The sequence below is a fragment of the Peromyscus californicus genome, unplaced genomic scaffold (assembly GCF_007827085.1).
Source record: "Peromyscus californicus insignis strain IS unplaced genomic scaffold, ASM782708v3 Scaffold_15__1_contigs__length_86483966, whole genome shotgun sequence".
In the NCBI taxonomy this organism is placed as follows: domain Eukaryota; kingdom Metazoa; phylum Chordata; class Mammalia; order Rodentia; family Cricetidae; genus Peromyscus; species Peromyscus californicus.
Window position 1 is genome coordinate 67,239,383 of NW_026294447.1, and position 21,686 is coordinate 67,261,068.

At 42.3% G+C, this 21,686-nt stretch overlaps 1 protein-coding gene across 1 annotated transcript in view; it reads right to left on the reverse strand.

Moving 5' to 3' along the window:
• Positions 1–660: 660 nt before the first annotated feature.
• The window catches only part of Abcb5 (ATP binding cassette subfamily B member 5), a 93,104-nt gene continuing 72,078 nt past the window's right edge, over positions 661–21,686 (reverse strand). The window contains exons 22-27 of the mRNA XM_052738150.1: positions 21,093–21,233; positions 11,646–11,802; positions 8,316–8,513; positions 6,455–6,661; positions 1,753–1,899; positions 661–858 (exon numbers count right to left, since the gene is read on the reverse strand). Coding sequence (XP_052594110.1) covers positions 661–858; positions 1,753–1,899; positions 6,455–6,661; positions 8,316–8,513; positions 11,646–11,802; positions 21,093–21,233 — 1,048 coding nt within the window. The remainder of the gene's footprint in view (positions 859–1,752; positions 1,900–6,454; positions 6,662–8,315; positions 8,514–11,645; positions 11,803–21,092; positions 21,234–21,686) is intronic.

Sequence of the window (21,686 nt, forward strand, 5' to 3'; positions counted from 1 at the left end):
ACGCTGCAAAACTCAGTCTTCCCAATTAAAGACTTTCTCTGCAGTTCCACAGGCCCAACTAGCTGCATCTTACTCCTTCAGCTAAAACCTTTCAACTAGACGATATTCTCCCCCAATCTCATCACAGAACTTTGACACAGAAATGCCTGTATTTTGCATAAAGCTGTCTACAAGAAAATGTGTTAGGATATTTTTATGAAATGAGAGATACTGGCACTTTTTCCAGGTAAATTTTGTAAACTTTTACTTTGCTTTTTTTCTAATTTTTTTTTTAACATATATCAGTGTTTTGCCTGCACAAGTGGATGTGCTACACATGTATGCCTGGTACCCACAGAGGCCAGAAGAGTTGAGTGGACACCCTGGGACTGAAGTTATAAGTGGTTGTGAGCCATCATGTGGATGCTGGGAATCAACACCAGGTCCTCCAGAAGAGCAGCCAGTCTTCTAAACCACTGAACCATCTTTCCAGCCTCCCTGATTTGCTTTTAAAAATCTCAAGGGAAAAAAAAATATCTCAAGGGAAGACACTTGAATAGAATATTCCTGTACTTGAGTGTCAGGTTTGTAGGTATTGACATTTGCAGTGAGACCAGAGCAGGACAGGAAATGACTATCTTTCATTACACAAAGGTCAAAGTGCATGCAAGACTGGCAGCATCAGTGTACCCACTGTGCAGCTACTAATTTAAAGTATGTGTCTCTGTTTCTCAGGAGCTCTTGATGAGTTCCCTGCTCCTTGATTTTTCCGTTTTGTAGAACTATGATCAGATCAGCATTCTGCACTGTGGAGAGTCTGTGAGCCACCACTAGGCAGGTTCTCCCTCTCCGGGCTTTTTCAAAGGCATGCTGAACCACCTGGAAAAGAAAAGGACCAAGAGACTGTCAGCTTAGGGAAGATGTTCATAGGCATGCCTAAATTCAGTCATTAAGGAAATCTAATGATGGTCTTTGCTGTACTTGTTTATTCTCAGAGGAACTGCCCAACTGTGGTGGTTTGAAGGAAAACAGTCCCCAAAGGGAGTGGCACTATTCGGAAGTGTGGCCTTGTTGGAGCAGGTGTGCTCTTTTTGGAGAAAGTATATCACTGTGGAGGTGGCCTTTCAGGTCTCATATATACTCAAGCCTTGCCCAGCTAGGCAGACCACTTCCTGTTGCCTTTGTGTCAAGATGTAAAACTCTCAGCTCCTTCTTCAGCACCATGTCTGCCTGCATGCTGCCGCGTCCCACCATGATAACAATGGATTGAACCTCTGAACTGTAAGCCACCCAATTAAGTGGAGAGAAAGTACTCAGAGTAGGACTGGGTTGGAAGCATTTATGACAGTGGGTATAATTGGAATGGTTAAATAGGTAAGGAGATGGTCCCAAGCTCAAAGCCAGTATTTCTATACCTGTGTCTCCTCACCACCTCATTTCTTCTAACCACAGAAAAGTCTGGGAAAGCAGAATAAGCAGAATGTTCTCCCTACAGCAGCTTCTTACTTCAGACATAGACTGCTTTGCTAGTTGGTTTAGCACCAACGTAGAAGAACAATCTAGAAAAGGCCATCTCCCTGGGCTTTTCTTGACTGGACAGATATGTTCAGAATTGGAGTCATTTTGATATGAGAGGAGCTCAAAGGAGAAGGCCTTTCCAGAACCCGGTTGCCTGGCTTCAACCCTCTCACCACCACCTCTGGGACTTCATTTCCCCAATCTGACCTTGTCTTCATGATACTCCTATTTGACACACAGAAAAGAAGGCGTTACCTTCTCGCTCTCATTGTCCAGTGCCGAAGTGGCCTCATCCAACAGTAAAATTTTTGGCTTCCGGAGAAGAGCCCTGGCAATAGCCAGTCTTTGCTTCTGACCGCCAGAAAGTTGCACTCCTCTGAGTCCGACTTGAGTGTCGTATTTCTGTTTCAGGAACAGGCCATTAACAAAGAAGGCACTTTAGCAACCGTGGGAGATAGACATCTAGACAATTCAGATTTTGCTACTCTTGAAAAGGTGGGTCCCAACAAGTGCTGAAATCTATTCTAGGTCCATTTTGCAAATAAATGTGAGCTGAGGAGTCAATACTCCACGTCATTTTGCACCCCTAACCTGACCCCAAGGCGCAGACCTTTGCTGTTATGCTTCTCTGAAGGAATTTCTTCTGACTTCCTTTCTAGCCTCTTCCTCCCTTCCTTTCTTTTCTTTCATTTTTCTTATTGAGATAGAGTCTCACATAGCCCAGGCTGGCCTTGAACTCTTAATTAGTCAGTGATGACCTTGAACTTCTGACCCTTCTTTTTCACCTCTTGAATACTGGGATTATAAGCATGTGCCAGCATGCCCCATTTATGTGGTGCTAGAGATTGAACCCAGGACATTGTGTGCCCTAGGCAAGCAGGTTACCAACTGAGCTACAGCCCAAGCTTTGACAAAGAAAACCTCAGAATTAAAACACAAGGGGGAAAAATAATGAAGAAAAGTTCTTAGTCAACACAGATGAATTTATATTACCTGCCATTTTCAGTTCAAAACATTTCAAAATATTTAAAACCACCAGGCAAAGCATGAGGTGTCCTCCTTCATGCTAATCCTCTGTGAGCATGTCCCCAGACGGCAGCCCTCACTGGCTATGTGCTTTCTGCAAGTCAGAGAGGCTGGCATTTATGTCCCACCCATACCGAAGCTCTTATGATGACATTCTGCTCCTGTCAGTGTCTCCATGATGTCCCTGCCACTGCCATAGCACTAACTTCTGTCCTCACTAGGGGTCTTTCTGGTTCTTCTGGGGTTTTTTGTTTTGTTTTGTTTTGAGCCAGGGCCTCAAGGAAATCAGTCTTAAACTTGCTGTGTAGTCGAGGCTGCTCTTGACCTCCTAATCTCCCTCCCTCTACCTCCCAATGCTGGGATTACATGTATACATGACCACACCCATAATGCTCCTTTCCTTGGATTCCTGGAAAAGCAAACAGAAGCCGAGCTTTCTCGCTGCTCCCTTATCTCTTTTACTGTTATTAATTAATTAAATGTGTGTGGTGTTGTGCTTGCATGTGTGTCTGTGAACCACATGTGTGCTGTGTCCTTGGAGGTCAGAAGAGTTTGTCATATTCCCTGGAACTAGAGTTATAGACAGCTGTGGGTCCTAGGAACTGAACCCAGACCCTCTGGAAGAACAGCTGTGCTCTTAAATGCTGAGACATTTCTCTAGTCCACTTTTATTTTTTAATATAGATTCTAACTGTCACCCCAAGCTGGCTTGAGACTTGCAGGCCTCCAAAAGGTTACTTTCAACAGTTGTTTTTGTTCTTTAAAAATGCCATCCTTAGGGACAGTGCCAGAGGCTGTAATCTCACTCAGCACTTGGGAAGTGGAGGCAGGAGAATCGAGAGGCAACCTTAGCATACGGTCAGCATTTCAAGGTCTTATCTAATATATATATATATATATAAAAATCTTTAAAAATTCACTTACTGTGTGTGTGTGTGTGCGTGCGTGTGTGTGCACGTGTGTGTGTATATGTGTGTGCACGGTGTGTGTGTGTGCGTGCGTGTGTGTGTGTGTGTATGTGTGCGCGTGTGTGTGTGTGCGCGTGTGCGTGTGTGTGTATATGTGTGTGTGTGGTGTGTGTGTGTGTGCACGTGCATGTGTGTGTGTGTGTGCGCGCGTGTGTGTGCATGTGTGTGTGCGTGTGTGTGTGCGCGTGTGCGTGTGTGTGTGTGTGTGTTGGCACCCATGTCCCACTGTGTGCACACTGAGGTCAGAGGACAAGCGTAGGAGAGGCCGTTCTCCTTTTTTCACCTTGTGTGTTCTGGGGACAGAACTTGGGTCCTTAGTGTTGATGGCAAGTGCCTTTACCTGATAAGCTAGCTCTCCATCCTAAAAAACTAAATTGTTTTTTGATCCTGTCATTTCTCTGTCTAAAAACATCTAGAAGCACACCTATCTATTAAGACAGTTCAAACGTTGTAGCCTGGGGATTTTCACATTTAGTACTGCTCTGTACTGGCCTCACTTCAATTCTTTATTGTTTGACATTATGTGTCAGGATCTTAAGATCTCCCTTGTGTCTAAAGCTTCTTTTAGGTATCTATATTGCTTTATGTCTTTATCTGCCCAGAACAGTTTTACCCTTCCCTGTCTGGAGAACTCCTATGCAGTCTTCAAAGTCCAGTTCAAAGGAATATCCTCTATGCAGTTTTCTTGCCGTTTTCCACTTGGGACTCTGACCACTGCTTTGTGTTTTGCCTCAGTAGAAGGCTTAGTCTCTTCTTGCTTGTACAATCTTGAGCCAATTCTGCTTTGTTTTTTGTTTGTTTGGTAGTTTTTGAGACAGGGTCCTTCTGAGTGCTGAGATTATAGGCATGCCCCACCATACCCAGCTTACTTTCATTTTCATCTGTCTTTCAAATCCATTTTCTTATCACATTATATTTATGAATTTAGGCTTTTAGGAACTCATTCCCTAAACTCTGCTAATGGCTCTCCGAACTGTCTCCTCATCACTCCATGTCATCACTCAGATTGCTGCTGGATGAGTAAATATCCAATTTAAACATATTCCTATCTGCAAACCTTCAGCAAGTCTTTAGCAACTATTACGGTTAAAATTTCTTTGTTTGCTGCGATGGTTAGTCTCAATTATCCACTAATCTAGACATCACGTGGGAAAGGAGTCCCAGTGAGGGACTGTTTAGATTAGGGTGGCTTGTGGGCCTGTGTATGGGGAATTATCTTGACTATTTTAACTGAGGTGGGAAGACAAACCCTCTGTGGGTGGCAGCATTCCCTAGGAAGGGATCCTGGCTTGTGTGAGTAGAGAAGGGAGCTGAGCACAGGCATGTATGCATTCTTTGTTTTCTGCTCTTGACCGTAGATGTAAAGTGACAGCTGCTTCAGATTCCTGCTACCTTGACGTCCCCGAGGTGATGGGCTGTAACCTGGAACTGAGAGCCACATAAATCCTTTCTACTTTAAGTAGCTTTCTTCAGGGTATTTGATGAAAGCTACAGGAACGGAATCTAAGCCTGACTCTTTCAGTGCTTCATCATTCCTTCACACACTCATCAAATACTACATGTGTATATATTCTTCTCCCGAGTCCAACCACCTATCACTCTGCATCCATTCTTATTTAAGACTTTTTTTTTTGAGACACTCTTGGTAAGACCCCAGGGTGGCCTCAGACACGCAGTCCTTCCTTTCACCCTCCTGAGTCCTGGGATTAGAGGTGTGATGCATTCTTTGTCACACGGGGCACCACTTATTCTGTGAGCACATCAGTCATCTCTGCTGCCATGCCTTCACTCATATCATATCCATGGGCTCACAACAAAGAAGGCTCTTTGTGTGTTTCAGTGATTTCTGTATGCGTAGGACAGCATTTGGTTTGTCTGAGTCATCTTCCACAAGTAATACTCAAAGAGCAAGGCTGAGTAGCTGTGTGTTGAGTCAATGAAATAAATTCATAACTGATCGTGTGTGGATTAGGAAAGGAAGTGCAGATTTTGAGCTATCAGGACATGACAGACGGGTGAATTCATTAATTTGAAATAAAGGTAAAATAAGTCCTCAGAGACTGGCAGGGTGGCAATCAGGAAATTTGCTATTTCCTGGAGAAACAAGATTGGTAAAATCTAGATGTCTATGAAGTCTTCTGTACATGGAGTTGTATGTTTGTCATACTGAGGATTCTGGAAAAAAAAACTGGTCTTGTCTTTCAGAGTTTTACATTGATACTGTAGTCTTATATTTGGACAGATGTTGAGATCCATTTGTTTGCTTTAGAAAATCTATTCTTGGCCAGGTGTGGTGGCACGTATCTTTAATCCCTGCACTTTTGAGGCAGAAGCAGACGGATCTTTGTAAGTGAGAGGCCAGTCTGGTCTACATGGTTAGTTCCAGGTCAGGTAGAACCACATAGTGAGATCCTGCCTTTAAAAAACAAACAAACAAACAAACAAACAAACAAACAAACAAACAAACAGACAAACCCGAGACTGGAGGTGGTGACACAGGCCTTTAATCCCAGCACTTGGGAGGCAGAGGCAGGCAGATCTCTGTGAGTTCAAGACCAGCCTGGTCTACAGAGCAAGTTCCAGGACAACCAGGGCTACACAGAGAAACCCTGTCTCAAAACACACACACACACACACACACACACACACACACACACACACACACACACACACAATCTATCTGAAGGAAATTCAGTAAATCACAAGGTTCACTTTTATTTCCCCCCAAATACTTAGTTCAGAGTGACACCGTGTCTTTTAAATTCATACCCTCACCCAAGGCAGAGTACAAGCACATAAAGACATAACATGTGAAAGTCCAGAGCATTATATATGAATGGCTATCAGGCTTGCAAAAAAATACATTGAAAATCAGGTTTGCTTTTGACATCTAACCTTGTCTGAGACTATATCAAATTCCGTATTTGGCAGCTCTGCAGCTCAAGGTTCAGCTGCTTGCTTACCCTGGGGAGCCCTTCAATGAAAGAATGGATGTTGGCTGCATCTGCAACTTCTTTGATCTCCTCTAAGGGCACCGTGCGGCTGTTATCACCATAGGCGATGTTCTCAGCGATGCTACAGTTGAAGAGCACAGGCTCTTGGGAGACGATGGCTGTCTGGGAACGCAGCCACTGCACGTTCAGCCCCTTTACATCAACACCATCAAGCAGCTGCAAGAGCAGAGTGGAGACTAGTTTTTAAGATCCAACAACTGTGTCATATTACACTTCATGGTATTCACACATAAACAAATCATAACAAGAAACCTAGGAATTCAAGCTATTTTTTGAAGTATATGTTGCCAAAGGAAGGTTCATAAATCACCTGCTGGACAGGAGCTCCCAGCTTACAGCTCACTGAAAGGCTGATTCCAAACATACACTTCTAGAAATAACAGCAGGGATTGGAGTATACCTAGTACTCTGTCTTGAAGTCACATAGAAAATGATCAACCTCCCCTCGAGTGTAACAACACTCCATTACTGATACCCAACAAAACAGCTGGCACATATTGATGAGTAAGTCTACTTGTAGAGATGGGCACTTTGTTCTGAGCCATATGTATTCATTCACACAGCCATTTAATGAACATGCTTGCTGCGTGCCCAGGACTCTAGGTGCTGGGAAAGTAATACAATGCAAAACTCCCCCCTCACCATAACAGTTCATATTCCAGCTGACAGGCATCAAGTACACCAACAACTCAGAAAGGGAAGGTGACATGAAGACAGGGTAACAGAACAGACAGGGGCTGAGGCAGAGGATGTCTAGGATGGCTGTGGGAAGGGACTTGGAGCCTAAGCCATAAATGATGAGACACAGACAGCACTTGAGATGTAATGAGTAGGTGGGGGAACAGCAAGAAAAAAGGCACATAGAAGTTGGGGAGATGGATGTTCAGCACACGGTGAGAGGGGTAAGGAGAGGAAGTTTGGGGAAGGAGGTAGGAGCCAGACAGTGAAGGGCTTTGATATTGTTAAACCTTGCTTTTGCTTAGTAGTGAGCCATCCTCCAGTAGTTTTAAGCAGGGAGAGTGTATATGCTACCTGAAAATAGATAGGTATCACCCAGTTCAAGGGAGGTTTATGAGCAGCTCTAGTTTCCAAATGTTTGCTGAGAATCTATAATGGAAAAAGACTGCAAGTTGTAGGAGAATAGGGTTAACATGACAGCCTCTAACTTTTAGGGAACTATAGTTCTATGAAGGAATGGGCAAGATGCAAGCTTTGTGTGTATGAGAAGGGGAGGAGGGAGAGGAGAGATACAGTGGTGGGGGAGGGCAATAGGAACACAGAATATGAGGCATATAAGATATAAAATAGATATGAGCAAGGTAAGGAACGTAATCCTTGGGTTCAAAGGAGGAAGAGATTGTTTCTTTTCAATGGAGATTGATTTGAAAAAAGCCTTAGCCTTACAAAAGGTCTGGACAGCTGAGGGTGTGGAAGGCCAGTGAGATCAGCCAAGGGGTGGAGACCATTATCTTTGACCATTATCTGTCTTAAGCCAGAAGGGGTAGGGAGCAGTGATACGGTGTGAAGAAAAACAGACTTGCCCTCACGCCCATATTCCAAAAGAATTCCACAGCTTCTAAGGTAAAAATTACAGCTGTCAGGAAAGCTCAAGATCCCTTGAGTCATTGTACTTAATTTTGAAGTTCTTCCCACTGGTTTTGCTGAGGGCCTGCTGTTTTCTTAGGCAAGAGTAGGACAGAAGTTTTTTGTTTTTTAGGTTTTGTGTTTGCTCTACTGGGTAACCTAGGCTTACCTGCACATTTAAGGGTTTGTCACTAACCCCAGTCTAGGTGTTCTAAGTCCATCTTACCACTTGTCCTTTCGTGGGGTCGTAAAATCTTTGTAGCAGTTGAACACACGTGCTTTTCCCACAGCCGCTGCTTCCAACAAAGGCTACAGTCTTCCCTTTCTCAATGCTCAGGGACAGGTCACGAAGAACAGGAACTTCCGGGCGACATGGATAGAAGAAAGAGACTTCTCGAAATTCTAAATTCCCTTCACAGGTGTCCTGTGAAAGGAGAAGGGCAGTGTTTATAGGGAACTTAGGAAGGTTGCACCCATGGCCATGCCCTGGGTGAGCGCTCTCTATAAATTGTGCATGTTTCTACACCATTTCAGTTTCAAGCCCATTGTTTCTAGACAGCTGCTGACTGACAGCTGGACCTCATCAGCATTTGTGTTTTTATGTGTGTGGTTTTTGCTGCCTTCAGTGATGGACTATGTTCTCACAAAGCTCGAGATTCCCTCAGCTTGGGACCACAGCCTGCTCTACTGACTAGCTGACCACCTTCTCTAAATACACTTTTTTTTTTTTAAATTTAATGTAAGCTTTAAAAATCCTTTACTGCTTAACTCAGAGAAGCCTGGGCCTTATAAACTGTGCATACTTTTTTTTTTTTTTTAAAAAAACTGGACTATGTTTTTTTGTTTTGTTTTGTTTTGTTTTTGTTTTTTGAGCTGAGGATCGAACCCAGGGCTTTGTGCTTGCTAGGCAAGCGCTCTACCACTGAGCTAAATCCCCAACCCAAAAACTGGACTATGTTTTATAGTTAATATACACTGTGCTTTGAACTCTGATCTATCTTCATTTTTAGTTGATCATTTTTCGGCAGTAATACTTAGATGAAAGCTTAGTTTTCTCTGTGTTTTTCAATTTCTTCAGTCATTGGTGATTTTTATGTAAACTAATACTTTTCTATGCTAATGATATTCTTTAAAAGCTTTCGAGAACTGTAACTAAATGGTGATTGTTTTATTTTTATTTATTTTTGACTCAAGTTTTGAGGTTGTTTTTAACTTCATGTTAAACCTTTCTTTTTCCTTCCCTCCCTCCTTTTCCCTTCTCTCTCTCTTCTTTTTCCCTCTCCCTACCACCCCCCCCCCGTGTGTGTGCGTGTGTGTGTGTGCGCGCGTGTGTGTGTATGTGTGTGTGTGTGTGTGTGTGTGTGTGTGTGTGTGTGTGTGTGTTTCTGGAGGTCAAGGCCAGAGCTTCATACATGCTGAGCACATGTTCTACCACTGAATAACACCCTCCAACTACATTAAAGTATTTTTGGCTTTTGTGATGAAGGTAGATGCAGACTAAGGTTGGGCTTTCAGACAAATCCCTTAACCTTAGTCAGGTTTAATAGACATGTGCAGTATTCTGAACCTAGAAGAAAAAGCACAAAGTCTGTTTGATAGGGGTGGGGGGAGTAGGGGTGGAACTCTGTGGAGGATCACTTGCTTAGCATTCAAGAAGCCCTGGGTTAGACCCCCAGTACTGTGCATGCTGGGTGCAGTGGCACACATTGGTGACCCTAGCATTTGGGAGGTGAGTGTGGAAGGATCAAAAGTTCAAAGATCACCTTTGGCTACATAATGAGTGTGAGGCCAGTCTGCACGACAGATGTGAGATCCTGTCTCAAACACAAGCAAACAAATACACACAAAACATGTTTGATGTTGGGTGATGGTAGTGCACACCTTTAATCCCAGCACTCAGGAGGCAGAGGCAGGCGGAACTCTGTGAGTTTGAGGCCACCGTTGTCTACAGAGCAAATTCCAGGACAGTCAGGGCTACACAGAGAAACCTTGTCTTAAACAAAACAAACAAGCAAATAAAAGACATGTTTGATGATATTACTCTGTTGTCAACAGCATGAAACCATAAGATGTGGTTAAAGTTTCTAGCAGCAGAATGAAATATCTACTATGATGTCACCAGATCTAAGAGGGGAGTAGAAGTCTTTTTTTTTTTTTTTTTTTTGTTCATTTTCTGTTTTGCCCCTATAAATATATACCATTTGCTCCAGTGTTAGAGCACCATGGAAAATGGAGAGAGCAATTAATTCTGCACATGTTCTGGTGCCTTTGGGAAGTCACAGAGAGATGTTTTAGAAAATTCCTAAATTTTAACACATTTTAAAGTTTATTCTTATTATTTTTAATTGCAATATGGAAAACTTCAATCCTATATAAATGTGAAGAAAACTGTAACAGACTGCTATGTGCCTGTCAGCTTGGCCTTAGTACATGTCAGTACATGGAATTTATTTGCCCAGATTTCAATTTTAAAGCAGAAGTGATAATCTGAAATATTTTATATTAGATAAAATACTGAATAATTTTGTAGTCTTTATATGAAATATTTGTGTTCTGTGTCATGCATGTAGTTCATCCCATCTCTCCTTTCTTCTCCTCTCCCTCCTCAGATTTTATGTGTACACAGTTCTGAAGGGCACACAGCTGTGAGATACTCAGCTTCTCTTTGGACTTTTAGGAAGAAATAAAAGCAGCATTACACTCACATAAACCCAAAATTTTAAATACTTTTATGCTCTTTACTTTTCCAAATGATAATATGTTTGATTTTTCTGTGATGTATCTTTGAGCATTGCATTTTGAGAAATTTAAGATATTTTTATTTTTGTTACCAGCCATGCACACAAGCCCCTTATGAATTATCCAGCTCCACTGATACTATGTGACCTTAAACTCTCATATAAGCAAATATACTATTAAAATTCTAGAGAAAATTAGTGTTTTAAATGAAAACTTTAAGTATATACCTAATGATTCTAATTTTTAAACATAAGATGATGCCTAGAAAGGTTTTTACATTGGACAGGTACTTAATGTACAGGACTGCTATCAAGAAATGTATCTTCAAATTATTTAGCTCTCTGATATTTCTTTTTCAATACTCATGGTCTCTTAATGGTTACAGTTAAACTTGTGTGTACAATTTAATATATATTCAGTTGTCCTCTTTCCTCTTATGCAAATATACTTCCCATGAAAAACTGTGTTTGCCATAAAAGGCATTATTCATCTTGCAGATGTGATTAGAGAAAAAGAATTGAAATTTAGCCAACATTCATGCAAGACCAAAATCATTGCTGTCTAAATATATTTTGACTTAGTAACCAATCTTTCGTTGAACATTTGTATGGCATAGGGCATGTTAAAAGAAGATTTTTTTTTAAACACAAAATATATATCAGGAGTAGAGGTGAGAGTCTGACTAGAATGAGGCATTCTTCCTCCTTTGTCATGTAATTCTTTCCTGTACACAAACTTCTGGTGCCTGATGTTAGTATATTCTCTGTCAGCAATACTCTACTGAGAAAGTGAACACGTAAACTCTGGTTGTGCTTACTGGTATTTCCCCACTTTGACTGCAGCTGTCTATAGTCGGTTTCTTTTTCAGCAAAGCAAACAGATGCGCAGCTCCAGCTTTGGCTTTGGAATATTCAGGAGCCCAAACAAGTGTTTCTCCAATGGCCATAGCACCATATGCAATGGCGGTAAAAACTCTGTTGGAAGATAAGACACCAGCATCTCAGATCTATCGTAACAGCAGAACTTGAGGAGAAAAGGCAGAGCGGACAGAGGACAGATAGCATTACAGATGCTGAAGGCTCAACAATGGCTCTCTTTCCGGCTTTCTGCCAGGTGCTCCGTATGGCAAAAGAACCTTTGAATTTGAGTTATCTCAAACATTCCTCTTTTGATTAGTTATCAGAGATTCCAAGCAGTGAGCATGAAACTTTTTAGCCACTTTGATACAAGGTGCGCTTGTTCGGAGATTTGGCAGAGAATGCGCTGACAATAGGGAGAATGTGTCCTGGTGGTGGGATCTGATGCAGGTCTCTTCTTTGTTTGTATGCAGTGTAGTTACAGCAGGTGACTGAGCCGGCTTAGATTAACCCTCTGCCTTAAGCGATAAACTGTTTAGAGAGCAAAGTGTGGACTTGCACTTTCTTACCCTTCCTGCAGGGACTAAAGGACACTTCAGCCAAGCCTAGAGGAGGAGCTTGTAGTTTGCTGTAGATTCTGATCTCGGTTTCGACACATGTTCGTTATAACCTTGCTAGCAGGCCAATGGTGTTTAAAAGCACACAGGGCATTCACAGAGTTGTGATCTAGTACATGGTTAAATATTTTATTCCTATTTTTCTGTTTCCTTTTAGATGTAAAAATAAGGAACAACTCAGCTACAAATGGATACACTTCACCAGCAACATTTAAACACTAGGCAAAAGGACATCGTGGAACCTAGCTGCTTGTTTGCTTTGATCCATCACAGACATGTCTTGGGGAGGGTGTCTAGCAGGGTAGGGCCCTTTAATCCTAGCATTCAGGAGGCAGAGGCAGGCAGATCTTTGTGAGTTCTAGGCCAGCATGGTCTACATAGCAAGCTCTTGGCGAGCAAGAGCTATGTAGAGAGACCATGTCTCAAAAACCAAACTAAAAAACCAAGAATGTCTGGATTCCTCATGAATTTCATCCTTTCCCACCTTGTGACCTTCCAAAGGGGTGGGGGCTGTAATCTCTTCAGTGACCTTGACCTTAGACCCCAAGTCCTGCCGGTTTTACAAAGAAACATAGCAGAAAATATAAAAACAACCAGTTTACAGGGTATCTGTTGCTGAAACTACTGTTGTCAATAGTTCTGTGATACTAACAAATTTTTATTACTCTTTAAAGAAATTGTTTATGGCTCAAAATGCCATTCAGGAACTAGATATAAAGCTGTAACAAGACGTATTGTCGTATTTAGGTAACATGCTGAATATGCTTGTTTGTTGTTATTTGATACAATGTCCCTCTAAGTCACTTAGGCTATTCCTGAAATTACTGTACAGGCCAGGATGGTCTTGAACTCTGGATCCCCCTGCCTCAGTCTCCTGAGAACTGGGATTACAGGTGTGTGTCTCTGTGCCCAGCTATGTTCGTTTTAAATGCAAGGGCAAGTCAGGCTGGATCAAACTGAAGTCTTAGTCTGACCAAAGATCAGGATTGAGCAAGTGCTGTGGGAAGACAGCTGTGCTCGGAGTGTGGTGACCTGGGTCCTAAATGTAGAGGGGTGGAGCTTCTTAGACGTTAGCAACAAAGAAACAACCTAGTGTGTGTCCTAGTCACTGTTCTACTGCTGTGAAGAGACACCATGACCAGGGCAACTCTTTTCTCTCTCTCTCTCTCTCTCTCTCTCTCTCTCTCTCTCTCTCTCTCTCTCTCTCCCTCTTCCCAGACAGGGTTTTTTTTGTGTAATAGTACTACTGTCTGTCCTGGAACTCACTTTGTAGACCAGGCTGGTCTCCAACTCACAGAGATCTGCCTGCCTCTGCCTAGGATTAAAAGCGTGTGCCACCACGTTCAGCTACAAGGCAACTCTTATAAAAGAAAGCATTTTATTGGGGGCTTGCTTACAGTTTCAGAGGCTTAGTCCATTATTAATCAAGGTGAAGAGCATGGTGGCACATTGTCAGACATGGTACTGGGTAAGTAGATGAGAGTTCTACATCCTGATTCTCAAGCCCGCCCCAAGTGACACACTTCCTCCAACAAAGCCAAACCTCTTTATCCTTCTAACCTTTTAAACAGTTCCACTCCCTGGTGACTAAGCATTCAAATATATGAGCCTATGGGGGCCATTCTTATCAAAATGTGGTTTAATATGTGCCCGAATATCCATCCACCCCAAAATTTTCACTTTTAGAGTCATTTTAAGCATTAGGCACAGATACCCTGAGGATTGTGTCCTTGCCAGGTCCCTCTTTAAAATGCAAGTGTTACTTAGAAAGGCTTTCCTCAAAGCCTTGTTCCTGTGGGAGGGCAATGACCTGAAGAATGGAGAATAGAGGAAGAAGTCTCCAGAGAGGAAACCCCAATCCATACTTTGTCTTCACGGTATGAGGGGAACTAGGACTGGTAGACATTATACTGAGATACTTGGACAGAGAGTGGGTTCTGTGGTGATGAGTTAGTTACCTAGGGGCTGAGTTGGGACACTGATCTTCTTGATTTCCCCTGCTAGTGTTCTGTATAAAGTTAGGCCAATGTCCGCATGCCTAGACATCTGGTTTGTTGTTGAAGTCGTCCAGACTGACTCACCTAGCAGTGAGCTAAACTGCTCGTCTCTGTAACTCAACAGGCAATTAGTGTACAGCAACCAGGGTCGAACTCTCAATAATACAGTCAAACCAGATCCTTCAAATCCTGCTCAAACTCCTGGGGCGTCTGGATGGAGGGTCTACCCAAAGAAATGCACCATCAACCTCTAAGCCAAACTGGGGTTAGGGCAGCTCACCCAGGGGTGAGCCATGAGAATAGTCAGATATACTACTGGATATTTAAAGTTACTAAAGTACGTTAATTCCATTAAACAAGAAACATACTATAGGCCATAAATGATTTTTCCATTGAACTAACTCTTGACACACAAATATGTAAAGCAGGAATTAAATAAGGCTCAAACAAGGTTTCATTGTATGTAGCCCAGGCTGGACTTGAACTGAATGTATGTAGCTAGTCAAGCACTCTGCTCATGGAGCTTCCTTCCCAGCCAGCTTTCTCTTTTAAAATTAGTTTTTGATTGGCATACACAGTGATGGGGTTCACCATGGCATTTTCATGCATCCTTTGACTTGATAGCTTTCCTATGCTTGTCTTGTCCTTGGGAAGAAATCTTAGTGCAGCATCTGACACTCAACCCATCATGAAACCCTCTGGTTTGGCCAGGGTGAGGGAGAAGGGTGAGCAGGGAGTGAGTAAGGAGCAGCCTGGCACTCAGGGTCTAACCCCTTCCACCCTAGTTGTGCGGGTTCTCTAACGTGGACAGCCCTGCTGCCTTCTCACCACACTGATCCTTCCAAGCACATGTGAGCACTGTGAAATGCCAACACCTACTATAACTATTAAGATAAAACCGGAACTCAAAAAACGTTTCTTTGAATCGAAACAATCAGCTAACACACAGACATGAGTGGTTCCAAGTTTTAACACAAAAGATCCAAATAGCAGTAACCAACATATTCACAGGGCCTAATCATTGTGTCCCCCACCAAGTCCAGCTCCAGTCTGTAGACCTTGAGTGATTGACCTACCCTGGGAGGAAGTTTAGTGTACCTCTGGCTGGGTTCCCAGGATCACATCTAAATTCATGCTTATTTGCCTTACATGTATGACTGAATTTCTTTTTGAATTTGAGTCCTAATTGTAAACAGAAGCCAAGAATATGTTGCCTGGTGGTTATCAGAATTAAATGCATTATTTATGGCACCTGGAAAGTAAGTAGTGTTAACAAATGAATTTGTGTGTTGTTCCTTTCAAGGAATGAAGAGTTACTAGGACACTCTGCTGGAAAATGAGCTTTCATACTTTTGTAAAAACACGGTACACAGTCGTTCTCATCATAGTGGTCAAATACCCTAGAGTGTAAGGTCCTCTTTGGGTGGACAGTGGAGTAGCTGTCATCTTGGAAGTGCTCATTGAGTGATTTTCCCTGGCTCATCCTCTTTCCCTCTTCATCCAGATGCAACCCAGAGGTCCTCTCCTCCTCCTCCACATCCTTTCCATGATGGATGGAGGAACACTGCAAACCACTGAGATTTACTTGGTGTTCTGGAGCTTGTGAAATACATGATACAATCTGACCACCTAGGAGATAATTAGTCCAGGAACTTCCCAGTTCACAAATTAGGAAACTCCAGACTGTGAAAATGATTCAGTTGGCCCAGGATCACACAGATTTCAATGTGAGCAAGCCTCCTGCTGACTGTGTTTCCTTCACATGCTGTGCTTTCTGGTGGTAAGCATGGGGTCTGCCTCATGCTATGGTTCATTAGCCGTTGTCCCTGTCCTGGGATCTGCACAGGCCTTAGACATCTACTCTGCTTTACTTCTCTCTGCAGATTCCTTCTCTGTTAATTTAAATGGCTTATGTGCCTTTCTTCCAGATAACTCCTGGGGAGGAGCCAGCAGGAATGGGCCACTGTCATGCAGGGCTGAAGCAAAGAAATCTTTCCTGTTTGTTAACTAAGGTGGCTGTCTCAATGACAAGAATCAGTTCTTCTAAGCAAAGATGGACATAAAGGCCTAATGAGCTTCTTGCTAGCCCTTGGTATTTCAACTATCAGTTAGCCATTAATATCATTGAGAATGAGGCTATGTTGCTATAGTTCCGATCACTACATTTAATACCAAAAGTCCAGTGTAATAACTTTCTGTTGAGAACTGTATTTAGATTTTGAAGAACATGAAACACACACACACACACACACACACACACACACACACACACACACACACACACGAATGTGCCCTCACACAGTTGACTGTCTTCCTTAGGAAGTTTTCAAGCCTTTATTATTACTGTAATACAGTGTCCTGATTTCTTTCTCTCTTGCCTAGATGCACTGCATAGCATTGTCTATGTGTACCACAAAGATGGAGGTGACCAGCAAGCAGAGGAGAGCCTGAAGTGGTTGTAGTGGGAAGGTCCAGAAGCCTCTGCTGGTCATCAGCAGTTTCTGGTTTATATTGTGAAGGCACCTCAGCTAGGCTTGTGCCTAGTAGCATCAGTGCCAAAGCTTTCATTTTTGCTTTTGAATAGAGTCTTGTTATGAAGTTCATGCTGACCTAGAACTCACTATGTGCCTAGGTTGGCCTCCAATTTGCAATCCTCCTGCCTTGGCCTCCCAAGTGCTAGGATTACAGGTTTTTGATAGGATATCTACTTTATTAATGCAGATTGCGACAGGGGAAACTAAGCCTATTTTGTATTCCCCAAACTCTGTGCCTTCATAGTGAAATAGTCAGCTGAGCATTGTCTGGCTAACAGAAAAAGGCACTATTTTACTACCTTTCTGAGTATGAGGGCAATCCCCCAATCCCTAGCCAAAAGTTAACAGAATAAAAATGGTATGATCTTGTTTAAATGCCCATTTCAGGGAAAGTTCTACAATCGTGGAGATGACATTAGTCATCTTTTTCCACAAGGCATGCATGCTCCTCTTTATAAAGAGGCCTTTCTGCCTCTGCAACAGCATGACAAACTGTTGAGGAGCATGAGTGTATGAGGAGACTGCTGTGGCACCCCCTGCTCACCTCCATTTCTAAGCATACCGTCTCTTCGGGAAGAGACAGTTTACCTACACCTATAGTTGTAAACCTTGAAAATACACTCATGTTTTACTGGGAAAAATACACCATTATTATGATTTATTTTACTTATTATGATTGTGTGTGACAGGGTATGAAATGTGATATAACACTGTAGAATTGTTTCCTACCTTTATATGGGCTCCAGGGACTGAAATCAGGTCATCTGGCTTGTACAGCAAGTGCCTTACTGGCTAAACCATCTTACCTGCCCCACATCAGTTATTTTAACAATAAGTTAAAATATGACATCCCCAACTTTTCCATAATTCTAGGAAAGTTTCTGGTAATAGAATAGATAAATTAATAAGAAATTTATTCTGGCATGGAGAGCAAATTAGAATATAGACCGATGTTGATAGTTCTTTAAAGTGTGTAATCCTGGGTCTTGAAATAATCTGGATGTTTAATTAAAATCCATATTTCTGGTCTCATATCAAATAATCTGTAAATAAGACTATAAGGTGAGCTCTAAGCACCACCTTTTTAAACCAGCTCTGAGATTGCTGAGTTGGGAAGCTGCCTAAGAGACCAGCACAAATACTTTAACCCTCAAGAGGATTAGTTTAAAATCCCAAGAGGATTCTAGGAGGAGGAGGTTTCTAGAGGAAGGAGCTGGGTGATTAGAAAGAAGATCCTCTGTCACTCTAGATTGTGAAGTCACATCCAAAGGGACACTTGAGACACACTCATGGTAGAGGAGGGTGCACTGGCCTCTATAAAAAAATGGAGCTTTAATTAAGACAGTTCTCAGCCAACAAGCCTATACTATGTGTTATACTACTCTGCCTGTAGCTAGACAGCTATTTCTTCCCTCCTGGCCCTGGGAAACACCTTCATGATACTATTCTGGAATCACTAGTGTGTGTGTGTGTGTGTGTGTGTGTGTGTGTGTGTGTGTGTGTGTGTGTGTGTGTGTGTGGTGGTGGTGGCTCAAGATGGCCTCAAACTCATAGTCAAGAATGGTCTTGAACTTCTTATCCTTCTGTTTCTGTGTGCTGGTACCACAAGTAAGTGCCTGGTTTTCTGTGGTGCTGGCCAGGACTTTGTGCAGGCTAAGCAAGCGCTCTATCGGCTGAACTTCATACACTTCCTGCTCCATTAATCACTAGTCTTGTGCTAATGATCATAGGTATGTTTTGTGAACTAAAACTAAGGAAGCTGAGCTTACATGTGATGGTACATACATGGAAGGTCTAAGAGTTCTAAAGCCCTTCCACACATAGAAACCCAGGAGCCACAAAGGAAATTGAGAAACTGGGGACAATGACCAAGAAAAGCCTAGAGGAACTGGAGAAGAAAATTTCTGGAAGAGGCTGGCAATGCTACTGAAGGTCGGAATATAGGGGGTGCGAGAATTGTGGGCTGGTGGCTGACATGGAGGTCAGCAATGACTTTGATAATTAGTCTTCTTTAGTGGTGTGGAGAGAAACAAGTCTTGACTTAGGGATAGTTTGCAGAGATCAGAGATGCTGACATAGGTAGAAGTGGACTTATTATCATGGGGAAGAAAGATTATTTTCTTTTTCTTAGGTGATCAAAAAAGCAAAGAAAGCCAGGCATGCCAGTACATACCTTTGATCCCAACACTCCAGAGGCAGAGGCAGGCAGATGTCTCTCAGTTCAAAGCCAATCTGGTCCAGATGGCAAGTTCCAGCCACCCAAGGCTACAAAAGAGGCCAAGAATTTGAAAGGGAGAAAGGAGAAGTATATGGGAGAGTTTGGAGAGGGAAAAGGATGGTGGGAATGATGTAGTTGTATTTTCATTTAAAAAAAAATGAAAGAAACTGAAACGCAAAACAAAACAAGAAGCAAAGAAAGAGTTGTGACCAGAAACAGGTGGAGAAGATGAAATGCCTTCTGTGAGAGCTGAAACTCACTGGACATCCTACTTTACTGACTGTGTTTAATAGGCTTGTTCTCTCCTAATAATTAAGACCAGATACCTGACAGCACAGTGCCCTGGGCATTTACAGGGGCTGGATGTTCAGAGTGCCAAGAGGATAGGATGTTCTAAGTTTCCAGTATTTGCTTGACAATCAAACTTTTGGAAGACAATGAACTTCTAATCCTGGGAGTGGCCACACAACATCAGAACCAAGGCAAAAGGGCTGGTTTAAGAGGTTATGAATTGCATAAATTAATCCATGTGATTTGGGGTTTTGTTTCTTGTTAATCTGACAAACTAGTCTTTGTAATCAGAATGAAGCCCAAGGGAACACACCTTAATTGTGTTCTTATAGATTCACATAGACAGCACTGCATATCATGTTAGAGGGAGGAAAACAGAACAGAGACCCTGTACTCTTCTGTTGCATTTTTTTTTCAAGACAAGAATTCACTTTGTAGACCAGGCTGGCCCCAAATTCACAGAGATCTGCCTGCCTCTGCCTCCTGAGTGCTGGGATTAAAGGCATGTGCCACACTGATAGTGCGCCACCCTTCCCCAAATCCTCCACTCTGCTCTGGTGCAGTTTTAAATACAGGAAACCTGTTTGACAGGAAACCTGCCTTTAGGACAACTGTGACGCGCTGTTCCTTGTGAACCTGCATTTACTGTTAGCTGGTAAGATTTAGGAATGCTGATTTGGTGACTTGTAGATTGTTTCTTACCAGCGCTTAGCAAAGAAATGTCCTAGGAAATTTACCAATAAAGATACTTTTGTGTGAGTAGAAAATAAAAATTACCTGAAATTATACGGCTTCAAATGAGTTTTGAACATTTATTTTAGTTGAACATATCCTCAAACTACAAATATGTCCCAGCAATGAAGGAATTCCAGGGAATATCAAGAGCTTTGGGAGCCAAGACCCACAGAGCAGCCCTAGTGCTTCTGAATAGCCCCTGCCTTAGAAGAACAAAGTCACTGTCATTAGGGACTGAGCCCTGACTGGGGTTGTTAAAAAAAGTATGGATTTTCTATAGCTGTAAATGTCTAACAATGAGAATTGTGATATAAATAGCAACACATCTTTTTAGGCATTTTAGGCACAGGCAGCTGGAAAAAAAAAAAACACTCAAAGTTTTTCCAATTGCAGTAGTTAGATGATCCTATCAAGTGAAGAAAGTCCTCTTGGTATAAAGAGGGTCTTTGAGTACAAGCTACAGCAGGCCACTTTGGGAGGAAGCTGCTACATCGAAATGGTCGATTCCTGATGAGCTGTGTGTGTATGCAAGCGCTGACTTGTGCTCATACTGATAAAAGTCATCTCCACATGGGGAACTCCATGAGGTCTCCGAGTTCCCCAGGAAGAGGACACTGAGAAGCCAGCTTTTCTCCTGAACCCATGTTGAAGTGAACTAAAGCCAAGAGCAATTGATCACAGATCTTTCGCATTTGCCAGTGTGTGCTCACTGCGTAGTCCAGATGTACTGTACCAAGTTTAGGTGTGCTATGCTTCCTCTAGCTACGGAGCACTAACAAAACAACAACAAAAAAAACCAACCTTGATTTAATCATTACACCATGGAAACACATCACAGTTTGTCCTATAGACACAAAGGTTACTTATCAATTAAAAACAAAACAACACACAAATTATACATACACTTAAATGTTTTTAGAAAGCCTCTTCTACAGAGGCACTAGATGGGAATCCTCCACAAACTAGACATGTGAACATAACACACTTACAGGGTTTAAGTATTTGTACAACTTACATGAACATGCCTTCTGGTGTCATCCGTCCAGCTTGAATCAAATAGGCTCCAAATCGAAACCCTGCTGCGTGGGCGAAATACACAAAAGCGTGGCTGACTGCGTAACAGCTTCCAGTGATGTGTGCTCTCTTCAAGGCATTTCTGAAATACACAAATACAAAAGTTACGGAACATGGGTGGTAGAAGGTAAATATAATAAAGTCAGAGTGATGAATGCAGAGGACCTTGAAACACCATAATTCTCTGGATATACATTTTTCTAAGGATTATAAAGTTATCACAGAGAAGATAGGTGATTTTCTCTATAGCTGTAGAGGGTTTACTGTAACAGAGTTACTGTTACTTTCAAATGAATGGACAGGTTGCATGAAAGAATAACTAATGTAAGAGTTAAGGAGAGGTGGCTCAGTAGTACTTAGAAGTATTCTCTAATTTCCATCATGGTCTTACATTAGTAGAATACATGGTGACAATTAATGGGTGGTGTAGACCACAAACATCAGTGCGAATGAGTAGAAAATTATCTCTCTGATAGAGTAACACAGAGAACCAGAGGCAGTGTGATAAGGAGGGCCTGTTAAATAAGCATTGTGT